Raw genomic sequence first — 17,641 nt, 5'->3', positions numbered from 1 at the left:
TGGCGATTACCTATCATTAACGACGAGAAGAAAACTTCACCAGCATTTGATAACCGATGCAAAACGACGCACTCTGGAAGAGCCATGAGCGTCCTAGAACATTAGAACTACTGTCATATGTTGTGCATTTTCTCGGGTTACCCCTTGTTCTACGTCAAGTTGTCTTCATTTACCATTTTCATTGTTCCAGAGACAAACAAACCAAAGAATTTGATATATTTATGTTTTTTCCCAAGGACCACCATTTTGTGTGCAATTTTTTTCAGTGTCTCAATGTTTATTCACAGTTTTCCATGGTTTACTAGAATGCCCAAAGACAAGTATTTTTCGATAAGTGCTTACATTTTCACGTATACGCATAGTTCTGTAAGTCTTCAAAATTAATGTTGACTATATTAAACTTACTGAACACACCCCATGTTAGGATGCTTGATCAAGCATCCATATCAGATCACAAATGAGTATTTCGTGCCTCTAGGTAACCCTCGTGCTATTGATAGAAGAAACCAGACAAGTAGTAAATAGGTCTTTATTTAGATCTTCGTGCAGTCACAGTGGAGCGTGGGATCATTTGTTCAGACAAACAAGGCCTCTCAACATTCAATATAAGATAATAGGAAATATAACGCCTCTACAAAACAAGGAAGTGAATGAATACTTGAACTATGCTGTTTTGGCATATGCTTGGTTGTTTGAGGTCAACCCTTAACCAACCAACCTAAGTTGTTACAAGTACCCCATGGTGCACACCTTTCACAGTAACTAGTCAGCTAGGATAACGAACATCTCGACGCAATGACCATCATCCAACTATTCCTTCGGACCTCTTTGTTCTCGGTTTTCAGTTTGACTGGATTTGAGAAATTTGGATATAAACAAGCCACGGCAAACAGCGTTGTCGAACACATCTGAGTATCTTTAATGATATTCTAGAAAGTTGTATTTAATACGCATTCTAATTTCAGACCGAACTGGCGAACCCATGAGTACCAAATCTAAAGGAAATGTGTAAAATGTTCCTAATGAGTCCATGAACGGACAAGTAAAACTTCAAAAATTACAGTTGTAAAAAAGTCCAATGAAATGTTCAAAGGAGCCTTAAATAAGGTTGCTACAGGTTAGAGGATTACATTTGTCTTCTTAGGAATGTCTTCAAAATTCATGGATTTTATTGTGGGCTTTCATCAGCTTAATCTTTTGCATTGTCGTCAAGTTTTACAAACTACCATGGATACACAATATGTTAAATATAAAACATTTCCCAGTGACTAAACTCGTTTTATGTTACTTACTGATAGTGATTGCAGATGCTTCATATCTCATTACTCAAACAAGCACAATCTGAGCATTTTCTTTGTTTCTTCCAGTGGCTTTCAAATCTGTGGGTTGCAGCCATCCCGGTAAATTTAATCCACCGTCTGTTATTTGTTATAAGATTCCAGAAATTGTTTAGGGATTCTCTAAAAGACTGTATTCACATAATTTTCGTAGTCCATATCCTGTAAAACTGTTTGCTTGAGTTTTCTGTTTATTTTTAGTGATCTTTCACACAGTAATCTTATAATGTCGAAATAGTAAATTTTCTAAGTCCATCTACAATTCGCGTAAGTAGAACTTTAGCTCCCATTATGGTATTTTATCTTCTGTCCACCAGATACAAGGTTAACTGGTCTGAACATATAGCTGCTAGTTAACACAGTCTCCCTATTTTGGGGAAATTCCAAAATTTTCAGGGAAATTTTTGGGATTTTGTGCTATTTCGCCAAAATTGTCTATAGCGGCTTCCCCAAAACGGATAAAACTTCCCTCACATTAAGGAGCTCTGAAAGTAACAGGTCCCGATCACATTGGTCCACGCGTAAATATGTTCACTAAAGGGCTCTAGTATTTCTGGATCTGTGTTGTTTATGTTTGTACCAGCGTGAAATATAGCCTAAAGCTGATGACGGTGACTTCCCAAGGGCTATGAACGTTGATACATCTGATTGAGTAGGCTGGAACCCGGATATATTCTGATAAGCAGAAAATCATCTAGCTTCTTCAGGGCCGAATCAGTTTTCAAGTCACCAAAATCGATCATTCGGTAGCGTGTGCAAATCCAAGCCTGGCTTTGATCATACAGTCTTGTGGCTTGTCGCAGAACTGTTGGATGCATTTGCCCAACTTTCATGTTTCTCGCGATATAAGTGTTTTCTGAGTCTCAACCTCAGAAAGTTGGTTGCATTGGCAACTAATATATTTAGAGGAAAAATGTTGCATTTCGGATCATAGTAAATCCATATTTATCGTAAAACTCACTTTAAAAGGATGTGACCGTGCTTTTGTTTACAACATTTCTAGGCTGTTAAGTTGTCGTTCCCCATCAAATTTTCCTCAACAATCAAAGGTGGACAAAGTGAACCCCAAAACTACCTTAATCTTTTTGTTTCCTAAGATGGGGAGGAAATTCACCTTTTTGTGTGGATACTAGGGGTCTTTGTTGTTGGTCATTGCTTTTGCATTTAGTTTCAGATATTGATTGTTGAACTGAGTTAAAGTTAGAACCTATGTCCCACACCAATTTTTCTGTCATGTCGTTGATAAACAGTAGCTTGGTAGGTAAACTTTTAGGTTTTTGATTCGTAGACCTCTTGTTCAAACCTTCGTCTCTGCTTCACTACCAACACACAATCAGCACTACTTACCCTCACACATTGACCCAAAACAAGGACATATGCCCTTTTTCGTATTTGAATGCCACTCTTAAGTGAGCTTAAATCTTACCAGTGAGAGATTCTTCTGTGGTAAGGGTTTTCTTACAAAGCCTTGTCACTACAATTTTGTCATGCTTGGCAATCCATTTCGGCTACTATTCATGCTTCTATGCCGTTTATGATCTACTCAGTTTTACTGGAATGCTAATAAACATTAAGTTATTCAAACCGAAGTCAGGTTGGTCACATCAGTTTCTATATCATTATCATACTACAAATTTGTTTTGTATGTACTTTTACAATCATTGATCCTACTAGTCAGTAAATTATTATTGTGCTTCCATGCTTCGGGCATCGCCTTTATAAATTTAACTAATAGTCCTAAACTGTAGTATATAATAAAGTCTGCAGACCGCTTGTCAGTAAATTTGTCATGTTAGTTTCTGAATTTATGATCCATATTCTTTTGTTTTAACCGTGTAGTCGATAATAAACTCAAATGAGTCTAATCCATGATTCTTCTTTGAGTAATACTTACCAGAGTTCTATTATGTTAATGTTCAGTCGCCCTGGTATGGCCGAGAGCGGGGTGGGTTCGCCCTTCCTCTCGAAATACTCTCACACGGCCGTGCGTATACAGCCTCTGCCAGGGAAGTCCTACTCACTGCCTTCTCGTGGCGGGGGTGTTGTTTACGAAAATGAGAGGACGAAAAGCGAATGTCCGGCGCCTTAACCGGATTCCAAATCTATGGTGCACATGGGCACCAGTATCCTGCGGGAACAAATGGCGTATGAACCAATTTTCGGTCACCGGCTACCATGGGACTGCATCTCCTTACGATGCTGCCTTGTGGGTTAGACCTTTAGGTCAAAGGCTCGGGGTGTGGCCCCCTAAGATAACCACCCGCTTCGGTCTGGGCACCCGGGCAGTATCGCAGCCCACACGCAATTAATGAACTGAAATTGTGTGGCGCATATATATTTGGCGCACTCCTGTACCAATATATATGTGTTCAAATAAATAATAATCAGCCGCGTTAGTTGCAGCTTTTATTCTACTAAAGACTAAGAACTACATTTCAGAGTTCCTCATGTTGTTGCTAGATAATAAAAAATATCTGTACATCAACTCAATATTATGTCTCTAGCGTCCCAGTCACATGATATCCTATCTGGCCAATATTGTTCACTAGTCGTCCTATAATCAGTGTGTTGTTTTTAAAGAAGCAAAACATTTATCAGCGTTTAATCAGTCATTATCGTTCCATCTTTCAGTTTCACTATTTGGTTTTGGTTTTACTAATTCCTGTGGCACATTTCTTGCACCAATTATTTCTTACCATCCTGCCAATAACCGACCTCACAGAGTTTTCGTTTAACAGTTAGTTCAGGCAAATATTTTAGTACTTTACCTATATTTCACTGCATGATATTCGTAATACCAATTTATTAAGAAACGGGAATTTTCACCACGAATTTGTAATGACCGAGCTAGTCCCGTCTTTAAATGCGTACTTGACATCGAAAAACTGGGACAAATCCATAACTTCAGGACTATAAAAGTAGTAGTTTTTTATTTCTTACAATCAAATAATAAGGTCTCATTTCGTTTGTGATAAACACTAAATATCGAAATGTAATCGTAACGTGACTACGTAGTATTTTAACTTCATTTTCTTTTATTTACCTAGCTGATGGATGAAGAACTCAATGATTCTGATATATCATTAGATGATTCAGTACATTCAGGTGAAAACGATGAACTTGTGAATTTGTTAGATGTTCCATATACCACTACTGAGTCGCGTGAAGAGGATTCCCTAGAATATGAGGTAAATGTAAAAAACTTGATTGCATTCACTAAAAGTTTAGTATTATATTTGTTTAAACACAAAATGCCGGTACAAATTGAAATAAAATGAAACAAATTACATAATGAGGTCATCTTATTCTTGATAGTAACCGTAGTTGGTACACATGTATCGTTCTAAATTAATACGCTTCACATCAACACAGTGATATTGAATCGACAAATTAGAAAGCAGACAATTGAAAACATCATATTCAACAGTAGTGAGAGACAAAACCAAAAAATGTAGTCGATGAACAACAAATGAATTCGGTAAATAAAAGGTATGGAATAATGCCAAGCCCAAGATTCAGAGGAAGATAATGGGTCATTGTACATGTTTTCGTAAGACTGATTTTGGAAAACTACGGTATTCAGCCACAGATTACGGTTATCTCGTGAATAGTGATCAATAAACTTGTACGTTACTGTACATTAGAGACCAGAAGTTGTATATGTACTTTGTTCACATGAACCAAGTTATTTTGACAATCAGTATTCCTTGAATAAAGTGGTAAATTTTTTTCAGCTTGATACACTCTCTGTGTTCTCCCAAATTCTAATCTTCTGAATTCTTCATGTCCCTTTTTTCCTCTTTCCAAATTTATTTCACTGAATTATACTCTTTAAATAACATCTCCAAACCCTAATCTTCCCTATTACTGCTTATACTCTTGCTACCTCTACCACTACGGGATTTGAATCGATAACTGCATCTCTGTGCTAAGGTGGTGTGGCAACTCGAACTGATGTACGTACGTACGAAGTTCTACGTTGTTACTGACTGACTGACACTTCATTAGTGCCAATTTCGTAGATGTCCTTTCTTTTAAAAAGATGAATTATACATACCTTAAGCTATTTCATTCATTGCAAATATTACTAGAGAGTTTACTGTCATTTTACTAATCCTATCCAACTAGATATTACATCCCAACCAATTATCACAGTTGATGTCTGATATTACCAAAGAAGTTGAACAAATAATTCAGATTCCTCCGACTTATTTACGACTATTACTTGCTCATTTTAAATGGGATAAAGATGCATTGATGGAATTTTATTTTGAACATGGAAAAGCAGATACATTTGCTCAAACAGGTATTTTAGACCCTATGGATATCCCAGGTAAGATGTAATTACTCAGTTTTGATTTGACATTCTCATATACCCTATCGTCATTACGTTAAAAACGCTGTAGTCCGGTGGCTAAGTGATTAAAGTACGTGACCTCCAATCATAGTTCGACATGTTCAAACCCTGATGTCCTTACACATGCATTTGATTTATGTTTCAAGGGGTCATCTAGTCATTATTTTTATTGATTTTAAAAACTATATGCTGCTCTAATATCTAAAATAAAACAGGTATTCTGTACTTTAGTGACTTCATTGTAGTTTTGTTCTGTCTGTTATAATAGTATTCGATTAGGACTATCAGTAAGATTCAAGACAAGTGTTACATCTTATTTAAAACTTATCAGCTAGATATACTTAACTCGCACTAATTCCGGTCATTGATCCATGTATATTTGTAACGCTCACCACAATCCATCAGAGGTTCAGTACAGCAGAAATATAACCTAATATGTCAACCAAAATCCTTCACTTTAAAGCTGTCGTTTTTCTGAACTGTACTAGATGATAAGTGTTTAAATAGTTGGTTCCGTTTCTAATTTCCTGTCGGTATATCTCAAATATTGTAGACTGCCAATATTTTGGTAGCAACCATTTTCTGGAATAAGTTGAAATGCTTTAATCAATAAGTTGGTGAATAAAACTATAGTTTGCAGTTTTTTTAAGAATACGTTCTTGATACCACTTCATCGTGTTTCAGAATGTAATCAATAACGGCATCCATGCTTTTATAGCAAAAGAGTCAGTGTAAGGAAGGTAAATTATACGTCTTGTGCATCTAAATACTTCTTACTAAACAAACTATTCTATCTGACGCCTATAAATTTTGATACGATAGACTACTGAAAAAATACCCCACACAAATAAGGTTATATGATTGTGAAGAAATAGACAGAAAGGGCAGTATGACCAATAAATAAATGAATGCTAATAGTATGTAATAAGAGATCAAGTTCGATTAAAAAACATAACCAAGAAAGATCATTTGTGAAACTCCATTTCACTTGTGTAAAGACTCGAATAGTACACTGGCAGCATCACCACTGGCCATATGGTAGCATTATAAACCATATCTGGTAATGTATCAACCAACTGAATTGCACTACCGTCTGGCCCAAATCAGGCAGTCATAATGGATTGACAAGTCCCAGTCTTATACATCCAACTATCACATCACTGCAACATGTGATAAGCTGACCACCTCTTCGCTTTTTCCATCTAGTTTTAGCACTGGAAAATAACGGGCAGTGTAAGAGTTACTGGTATAGGATTTGTGGAATGACCAAGTAAGCACTGCTAAGGTTCAGTCAGTCAACAACGTAAAACTTCGTACGTACGTACATCATTTCGAGTTGCCATAACTACTAAGGCTAGGCATAAAGCACTAGGCTAATGTAGGTAGAAAACCAAGTTGATAAGATTTTATATTTTCATCGACTGAGGTGGTTATTATGTGTGTCACATATCCCTAACCACAACCTACCCTTACTGGCAACGCTTGCTGGCGTATTAGGTTGATAGGAAGGTAGAGGCAGCCAAACCTATGACACTGCGTTAGCTCATGAAGTCGCAGACTGTTCATCTGACTCATGGTAGATTCGGACTACTTGACTGTGCTCTGCTTAATAACGGCGATTAGTTCTTTGAGACTTTGAGTGACATGTCCCAGAAACGTTCATAGTAGTGTAGACGCATTCTCTCTTAATCTTCTTGATAGTGAATTCTAGTTTTCCTTCACACATACTTTCCCAATGTTTGTTCAAACCATATTTCCAAGGTTTAGTCGTTTTTATCACTGCTAATGTTTTGTGGCAACTTGGGTCAACTCATATCTGTGCTAGGCCAAGCTCTATATTGTTACTGCTTGTGTAACTGTCCGTCTGGTGCTAATTATGTAGTCCATATTTAATAAACGAACAGTAGATGATAATAAAAATGTTCCTAACTATATCATCACTTGAAATCATTAAAACAACCTTTTATTAGGATTTGTGGCATATGTAATCTCTATAAATTCTATTTTTAGTGACAGGATCAAGGAATTTGTGTGAAAAGAAAAACGAAATCGTTTGTGATATATGTTTCCTACCAACTACTCCAAGTAAGATTTTTCATTATCAATGTGAAATATTGAGAGCTTATGTGTTAACCGTCGATATAAACATTTATCTTTTTGTTCATCTGGAATTTTACATGTCTGATAACTTGTGAAGAGAGCTGTAATATGTCGTGCAATATATATATATATATATATATATATATATATATATATATATATATATATATCATATTACCCTATATCAAATATTTTAAGCCAGTTGTCAGAAGATTCCAGACCCGTGTTTCTTGCTAGTATGGACTAAGTTTCACTGATATCTACAAACTATGTAGATGCTCTTGTTTCACCTAAGGGTGGGACATATCCAATCAGAAATATCTTACGTTTAAACTACATTTTATATCACGACTTTTAATATACATATAACTTAACAATCTCTAGCTATTTTTATTACCAAAATCCGGTGGATAGATGGAATTCCCTTTAATCACCTTAAATTAATCAAAACTATCATTCCAATTACACACCATACAGGTTTTGATACTTAAAAAATGTATTCCAGTCAATAATATTTACTGTTCACTAAGCTTAAAACTGACAAATCATTGTTTTCTATCAAATTAATTAATTGGTTCACGATAGCGTCATATCAGATGATAATTGTTTTAGAGTTGTTTATAATTAAGATGTCCTAACCTTTTTCTCGTGTTTGAAAAAATAACTGACATGATACTCAACCATTCAAATTCGATCAGCACTAGAGAAGGACTATATATATTTCGTTTAGAAGTCATTCATATTGAAAATAGAGTGGAAAATGACCAAAACAAACTATGTTGTAGTGTAATTCAATTCAAAATGGTTTGGATTATTCCATTGTTAATATTTTGGCTGTTTTCATCATCATATATGCGTCCTATGCGGATTGCTTGGACGTATCTCTTAACTCACGTTTGTGTGAATTCTTCGAAGGGCAGTTCAACTGGTCTGCTGCGCCGGCAACATCGGTCAGACTGTCCCGCCCTCCATGGCCAGTGACGACTGATCCACCAATTGAGGCGGAAGTCTGCAAGGAACTCCAACTCTTGAAGCGCTAGAAATCACCTGGCCCAGATGACTTACCTCCGGCCCTTTTTAAAGATGGTGGTGGCTTTCTGACTAAGTAACTGACGACGTTGTTTACAAAGGTCTGGGAGCTAGAGAGTGTACCAACGTCATGGAATGAGCCGATAGTTGTCCCTATCTTTAAAATGGTTCACGTCGTTCCTGTAAGAACTATCGATTGCGTCCAAGCTATTGGCTTCCGTCATATTTTGTAGGTTGTTCAAAACTTGAGAAAGATTGGCTCGCGAGGAGCAGGCTGGTTTTCGCTCCGGTCGAGGATGTATTGATCATATCTTCACCCTCCTCCAAATGTTAGAACACCGCCATACTTATCAAAGGCCAACAATCGTTGTGTTTCTTGACATCAGGGCTGCCTTCGATTCGTTGGATAGGACTGTTCTCTGGGATTGTCTATTGAAGAAGGGTGTGCTTGAGAAGTTTATTAACATCCTAAAGGCCCTATATACAACCACCTTTCTCCATTGTGTCATTCGAGCAGTGGGGTTAGACAGGGTTGTCCAATCTCACCATTCCTCTTCAATTTTGCCATCGATGGCATTCTGGAAACAGCTCTGATGGATGTAAATAGTGGCGGTGTGGATCTGTTGTCTGGAAAAAAACTCGACCTTGAGTATGTGGATGATATTGTCTTACTGTGCGATGATACTCAAGCCATCCAATGCGCACTTAATCAGTTGTCAATCAATGTCCGTAGGTACGGTATGAGCTTTGCACCATCGAAGTGCAAAGTACTTCTACAAGACTGGCAGGATTCTAATCCTGTACTCACCCTGGATGGTGAGCAGATAGAAGTAGTCGAGAAGTTCGTGTATCTAGGTAGCTGCGTAAGTGTTGGTGGGGGTGTGAGTTATGAGACCAATGCACGTATAGTGAAAGCCAGAGTGGTTTATGCCAATCTGGGTCATCTTTGGCGCCTTCGTGATGTTAGTCTGGCTGTAAAAGGTCGGATCTACAACGCGTCGGTGAGAGCAGTTTTGCTCTATGCTTGTGAAACCTGGTCTCTCCGAGTTGAGGATGTTAGACGACTCTCTGTGTTTGATCATCGTTGTCTCCGAAGGATTGCTGACATCCAGTGGCAACACCATGTCAGTAGTGATGTCGAGGTTCGGCATCGTGTGTTCGGGCGCAGAGACGATAATCCAACTGATGTCACCGTCTTGAAACATCGACTTCGGTGGCTTGGACATGTTCTACGAATGTCGTCCCAGAGAATTCCACGTCGTGCATTATTTGTCGACTCTGGGACTGGTTGGAAAAAGCGGAGAGTTGGTCAGTGTATGACATGGTGTCGGGGTATGGAAGAAGGCTGCAAAGGGCTGGTTTGTGTTGGTCCTTCACGACTCCCTGGCTGGGGTTTGAGAGATGGTGCAACACAGTGGCCATAGAGACGTTATCAGATATGGTTCAGAATAGAAGCCAGTTGCAATCCTGCTGTAACCTTCTTTCACTTTCTTCATAAAAGTGGTTGTATCTTCCTTAACTGAAAGATTTCTTCTGGTTTTACCTCTCTGTTTCCTCTATTATTATTATTATTATTATTATTATTATTATTATTATTATTATTATTATTATTACACTAATCTGGTGGTTATTGTCCTTTTTTTCTCGTCGAATTCTCATTGTTTTGTGTGTTGCATATATATTTGGTGCCCTCTTGTACCAATATTTATGTGTTCAAATAAATAAATAAACTCAAGTTTGTGTAGAATAAATGGAATGTGTCCAGAACGCGCGCTTCCGGTTTGGGACACGTTAGATCGATGTACCTGCATCCCAGAGTTGAACTTTTATCGGGAGATTCACTTGGTGACTTAGAATATGCCGATGACATAGTGCCATTTGGTGAAAACGCTGACAAAATGCAGAGTCTTCTGACCACTCTAAGCAACAATGCAAGCATGTTCGGGATGCGATTCTCGCCTTCGAAATGTAAAATGTTGCTTCAGGATTGGGTCGCATCGACACCCGTACTAATGTTAGGGAGTGGAGTAGTTGAGCGTGTCGACCACTTCACTTATCATGGGAGTTTCATCAGCCCTTGTGGTCTGGTGTGTGACAAAATCTCAGCACGGATACGGAAGGCTCGACTAGCTTTTGCCAACTTGCGTCATTTATGGCAGTGAAACATTGCCGGTAAGAGTAGAGTATATTCGCAGGTTACTAGTATTCGATCATAGGTGTCTTCGAAATATTGCTCGTGTATCCTGGGACCACCGAGTAAGTAATGCAGTTGTTAGGAAACGGGTACTAGGTAAGGATGGCAAACCAATGGATGAAGTAGTAGAACTTCATCAGTTGAGATGGCTGGGACACGCGTTACGTATGTCCAATCACCGACTGCCTCGACGTGCGATGTTCAATGGTGTAGGAGTAGGTTGGGAGAAAGCTAGGGGCGGCCAGACCAAAACATGGCACAAGTCCATGAAGTCACTGACAAGTGGATTGAGCCATGTTGTTAGGTGTAGACTACCTGGTTGGGATCCGCAAGACGATAGCAACCGATGATTAGAGACCTTGAATGATATGGCTGAAAATTGTTTGCGATAGTGCAAGTGCATCCACTCTTTTTGTTCTCTTAACTTCTAATCTTCTGAATTCTTCATGTCCCTTTTTTCTCTTTCCAAATTTATTTCACTGGATTATACTCCTTGAATAACATTTTGAAACCCTAGTCTTTCCGATTACTGCTTATGCATTTACTACCCCGACCACCATGGGATTTGAATCGACAACTGCATCTCCATGCAACTCGAGCTGATGTACGAAGTTCTATGTTGTTGCTGACTGACCCACTCAGTAATTTAAATGACAGAATATTATTAACTAGGCTACTGAGTCCAGTTAGCCACTCACTTGTGTAACGAGTGTAAGTTTTAATTCAATTTGAAATGGATTTGACTATCCCTTTTATATTTTGAATTTGAGTCCCTCAGTGAATGTCAACTCTAGGATGCAGGCACATTCATCTGAAGTGTTCAAAATAAGTCGAAACGCCTATCCTGGATTCCACTGCTAGCTATTTAATAGTGTACCTTTTCCTGTTAATAAGTAATCAACATTCTATGTGTAATTATGATGGGTGTATTATATTTGTTCAAGTAATATATCGACTTTTCAAGAAAAATGACTTACAGTACAAATTGCAATGTGAATAGATATCTGTTTACTGTAAAGCATAGAATAGTACTGATGTTAGAATAGAAAGTGTAAACTACTAATTGTTATATAATCGATTCGTCGATTTTATTAGTTAAAGTGTTTGCACATGATAAACCTATCATTTGACCCTTGTTATTCTTCTCTCTAGTGAAAATGTAACAATATTTATGCTGTAAAAGAAAAATCATATTTTCCTAAATGTTCACTTTCAGTCCACCAATTACGTTATTGTAACTATTATTATATACATCATATGATTTTATGATCATCAATAGACTTTCACTAATTTACTTTGAAAAAATAATCAGCTGTTCATTGACTATTCCTTACACGACAATTTATGGCACTAAAAACGTATTCATTTAGTTTATTTTTACTTAAATGTGTAAGTGATTTTGTCCACATTTATTTATTCTGGACATTGTATGATTTCTTGTACGGGTTCTTACGGTGTAGGTAACTCATGTGGCTAAAGGCTTTTGTTCATCAACTCGTACTGTGGTTTTTTCATTCCGTTTTATTACTTGATTCTCTTGTCTTCATGAATACTTGTGGTCAATGAAGATCATTCCTATGAATAAAAATGATGTATCAAACGCGGTAAATTGTGTAAAGATTTTCTAAGCTGAATTTCAAAACAGGTTATCTGCTTAACTACTGTAATTTTCATATGAATAAATATATCAAAGATCAAATAGTTCCAGTGGATTGTTATGGCTTGTAATATTCACGGCCTTATGTTCAACGAATATTGTACTGATCAATAAAAATGCAAGCCTCCTTGTAACCAATAAATTAGTTATAAACTGATTGCTACTTTTGAGTTATTTGGTCATATGAAAATAGCATGAACCTAGGAATAACTATACCAAGCTATCCAAATAAAAATATTCGTGTTTTTCATTTAAAACCATAAGAGGATAGTCACAAATTGGTCTTCTGTACTACTCGAGGCAATACCATATGTGCTACTGACTGCACAATCAATTTCATAGACTTCCATCAGGGTTTGTTTATTTTTATTTCTCATCATTATTGAATTTGCAGTACAGTTCAACATTTAAACTTAAATGTTTAGAAAGCTGGGTATGGCTTTGTGTATGATATTAAGTGAAATAATCAGAGGTCAAATATTTCAAATCTGTTACAGTTTGCAGAATAGAGAATGTAGTTGGTCTGTAATATTACTTCGCTAAATTGACAAATACTCTTGGATAAGACAAAGATCATACTTAAGTAAATGACTCAGAAAAATCAATGTAAGGTTTAACTTAAATAAACTGCTCAAATCTATCAATAAATGTTATCCACCATTAAAACATAGTGTGACTATTAAAATTCGTTAGTTTTGAAATCTTCGTAAGTTTTCTCAAGTCACTCGACACCATAACTTCCAGTAGTCAGAAAACGTCCCAAAATTTGTTCGATTTAATCTCTCGTTGCTTTCCTATATTTAGGTCAAATGTTTGGATTGTCTTGCGCTCACTACTTTTGTTTAACTTGTTGGCAGCGTTATCTTAAAATTAAAATAATGGAAGAAAGTCAAATTGACCGAATTTATTGTCCTTCATCCAATTGTCGTATAATTGTTGAAGATGAGGTTGTGTTTCAAATGATTACTGATCAAAATGTACGCAAGCATTTTCACAAGCTGATATCTAGTAGTTTTGTTCTCCATAATCGTGCATTAACTTGGTGTCCAGGTGTTAACTGTGGACATGCCGTGCGTTGCTTTGGTCCCCGAGAACCATATCAAATCACTTGTACTAACTGTGGTGAATGCTTTTGTTTTGCCTGTGGTCAACCATGGCATGATCCAGTTCGCTGTGAACAGTTAAGAACATGGATTAAAAAGCTTGAAAATGATAGCGGTACGCTTGGCTGGATTGCAGCTAACACTAAAGAGTGTCCAAAATGTCGTGCAACTATAGAAAAAAATGGTGGTTGTAATCACATGACCTGTCGGAATGTTGATTGTAAGCATGAATTTTGTTGGATGTGTCTAGATCGATGGGAGCCCCATGGATCACGATGGTACACATGCAATCGTTATGACGACTCCGCTGCTAAATTGGCTAGAGAAGCTCAAGCTAGTTCAAGGTTATCACTTGATCGCTATCTTTTTTATTCAAATCGTTATTTAAATCATATGCAGTCGTTGAGGTTTGAGGCACGTCTATATGAAACAGTGCAAAGTAAAATGGAATCAATGCAAGCTCATGGAACATCTTGGATAGATGTTAAATTTTTCAAAAAATTAGTTGAAATTCTTTGTCGCTGTCGAAGAACACTCATGTATACTTATGCTTTTGCTTATTTCCTAAAAAAAAACAATCATTCATTAATATTTGAAAGTAATCAAAGTGATTTAGAACAATCTACAGAACAGTTATCGGAATATCTAGATCGTGATTTATCTAATATCAATTTAAATGAATTAAAACAGAAAATGCAAGATAAAGCCAGATATTGTGAAAGTCGCCGAAATGTCCTTTTAGATCACGTACATGAAGGTTATGATAAAGGATTTTGGGAGCAATCTGACACTTGTTAGTGTTTGCGTAAATGTATGTTCATCCATCCACACGCACATAGACTACCACAGTCTTCGTTTCCATGTGTATAGTTCCTATTTTTGAATCACTATGATCTCGTTGATATCAGTTTTTCTATTTTCCCTCGTTCATGCGTACCTCAGTAGTTTTGCTTATGTATATGCACTCTCAGTAATATCAATAAAATATAAATGATGAAGACTTAACCAAACCGGGTCATCATTATGTGTTTATAGAACTCTCTTTTTTTGTAACCCTAATCAGCAATTATATACTATTTGCATTCCTGAGTCTTGTCATCCTTTGCAACTTCGTTTTCTATGTTGTATTGTTTATGTATTCTTCCTTCCCAAGTCATATTTCATTTATTAATTAGTTGAATGGATTATTGTCACTTTTAGTAAAGTTCCTATTATTAAGATTACCATTGTTTTCTCGAATAACCATAGCAGCGTACAAACCGATACAGTTAAATTGATAGAAATTTTCCCATCTATTTTGTTTTGCCATGTACAGTTCTGTTTCTGCTTTTATTTATTTGTCTACATGTTTGCACAACAGTTTTAAGCATGTTGACACAAATACATTTGTATAACTATTGTTCTTGTCAAATACTATGGTGAATCTGTCACCCTGGTCAACATTAGACCAGGAAAGCTGTCTTCAATTTTTGATTGTAAATTGAATATTACTTGCAAACATTCATATGTGTAACATATGCTGAAGTACACATATGACTTGCATCCCTTGTTAGGATTCTACGATTTCTTATTTGCTTTCTGCCTTCACCCATGATTTTTCATGGCCATATGAAGTACTTAGATTTTAGTTTCCGATTGCCTGGATAATTAACATTGCAAGAAAGTCAATGTTTACTCTTTGTTGAGTTTTCTCTAGCGATGTTTTTTCAACGAATTATTTTCTAGTTGCTAGCAAAGCATTTTTTGTTTCGTTAACTGTTTATAAGTAACCAAGTGAACTAAGACTAATAATCTGGGACTTCCAGTCATAACCTTTGGAATACAGCCCAAGATGAGTGGATCGCGCTTTCTCGAGATGATTCGGATCTGGCTGTTTCCTGTAACCGAGTTTGTTGTTCTATGTCAGTTGGGTTCTCTACGGAATCCGAATTTGGCTGACGAAAGACACTCGGCCCGTCTACTGGTTACCAAGATATTTTGTGGCATACAATGACTGATCTGCTTCTATCAATTAGGAATAACTTCGGGACTGGATCTTGTGAGCACATTGTAACGTGGGATATGAGGTAGTACTACAAACCTAGCATATTTGCGGCAAATATGCGGTCTTATGTATTGGCTGGGGTAATTATTAAGTTCTTCCGCGCTAGTCATATATTTTACACACACAGGTATCATTCTACTCAGTTACAGTTGCATTGTGAGAAAATTGGTAGTTCGGCCGTATGGAGATACATTCCTCTGGATAAATAGGTTAACACACTTGTCTCTGGGCAATTACTGAGCTTTCGTTTTCTTGATCATGGCTTAAGTCCAGCTGATATGGAACCAATTTTTTAGACTAATACTAAGTGTTTAATGATTGGCTTCGAGAGTTGAGATGGTTTTCAGTTAGTCACAGGAAAACGTGCAAAAACGAAAAGTAGCCTAGGTTATTGAAATTAAGTAATCTCACTCGAGCTTTAGTGAGCAGAATCAAGAGGCAGTTATGGCGGGCTTTTCTGTCAGAGTTGGCAGACAAACTTTACTGTAATTCCTAGTTATATCTATTACTCAGCCGAAGAAATCCCTATAAACCTAGCTAATTAGCTAGGCATTTAAACACCGTCATGTCAGCAGGTTGATATGGGAGGAGGTCAGACGACTTTGCGTGTACGCAAAAGACTAGCTGAGTCTATAGCGTATTATGCCTTCACATCTGCTATTTCCCCCCCTGACAGTAATCCTTAATTCCGTGACATATACATTAAATACCGACAAACTGATGCACAGAAAATTCTTTGATGAGTGTCCTATCCCTGGAAACACGTGAGGTGTAAGTTTCCATTATTCACACTAAAGGATCGACAGCAACTTGTTTTATAAGTGTCTAATTTTCTACAAGTCTAACTATATGGGATTTAGAGGAGCTAAAGGACCTAGAGCCAGCAAAACTTCATTCTTACGACCTTCTGCTAGCGGAATCTGTTATCGAGCATGTTCTACTGGACACGTCCTTGAAGATGTACCGTTGGTGCATCGCGACCTTGAAGTATTACAATTTCACTCGTCGGTAATGAGAAGAAAAAGTAAGCATTCAAAATACACGCAAAACTGAAGCCTGAAATATACGTGTTTACTAGTACTTGTCACTGTGATGCTTGTATAAACTAATGTTACCTTTGTACTTGATGGCTTCCTGATTTCGAATTCTAAATACAATATGTTCGTTTGTGCTCATTTAATTCCATCAAGCCTTTATTGAGTTATTTCGGCGAGTCCTAGTTCACATAATGATTCAAATACTTCTAAGCATTACAGTCACTTAATGATAACAGAAAAAAATGACTTTTAATGATCTAAGGAACAAATTGAAAAAATGAATCGAAAAACTTAAGGAAGTATGGTTGTGGTGTCTGAATGAACTAATGATACCTTTGTACTTGATGAATGCTTGATTTCGAATTCTAGATACAGTACATTCGTTTGTGGTTATCTATTAGTTCTTGATCCGATTACGTTATTTCTAGGATTCCTAGTTCATACTGTAATTCAAATACTACAATGGTGTCCAATTAATTAGACCGTGGAAGACGATACTTGTATGGGTAGAAAATACCTTGGATATATGCTAAACGAACGTTCTTATGCTTTTAAAGCGTTATATTTGAATTAAGATATCAACTGGAAGAACCAAGACCTAGAATTTCCGCCTTCCAAAAAGCATGGCTCATTACAGTCTAAAGTAATAAGGATAGGAAGTCTATCGACCTATATTAATCCTTTCAGTTTGTTACACTGTAGAGGTTCAATGTCGTTTTAAATATATCAACAGAAGGTGCTGATATCACGTGTTCCGGTAGAGAATTCCAGTAATTCACTACT

General features: G+C 36.9%; 1 protein-coding gene across 2 annotated transcripts; it reads left to right on the top strand.

Annotated features, from left to right (window-relative positions):
- Positions 1–1,372: 1,372 nt before the first annotated feature.
- On the top strand, positions 1,373–16,996 carry ARIH1_1 (E3 ubiquitin-protein ligase arih1). 2 transcript variants are annotated; one of them, XM_051212133.1, is made up of 4 exons: positions 1,373–1,604; positions 4,385–4,525; positions 5,466–7,779; positions 13,479–16,996. In XM_051212133.1, exon 4 carries the CDS (start codon positions 13,484–13,486, stop codon positions 14,573–14,575), a length of 1,092 nt encoding a protein of 363 aa, XP_051072282.1. In that variant the 5' UTR covers positions 1,373–1,604; positions 4,385–4,525; positions 5,466–7,779; positions 13,479–13,483; the 3' UTR covers positions 14,576–16,996. The 2 variants fall into 2 exon arrangements, with proteins under 2 accessions (XP_051072282.1, XP_051072283.1); XM_051212134.1 differs by having other exon boundaries at positions 1,373–4,525; positions 5,466–5,670; positions 7,705–7,779.
- Positions 16,997–17,641: the final 645 nt, after the last annotated feature.

Source organism: Schistosoma haematobium, chromosome ZW (assembly GCF_000699445.3).
Source record: "Schistosoma haematobium chromosome ZW, whole genome shotgun sequence".
In the NCBI taxonomy this organism is placed as follows: domain Eukaryota; kingdom Metazoa; phylum Platyhelminthes; class Trematoda; order Strigeidida; family Schistosomatidae; genus Schistosoma; species Schistosoma haematobium.
The sequence above is the reverse complement of the archived record's forward strand: the minus strand, read 5'-3'. Positions and strand labels throughout refer to the sequence as shown.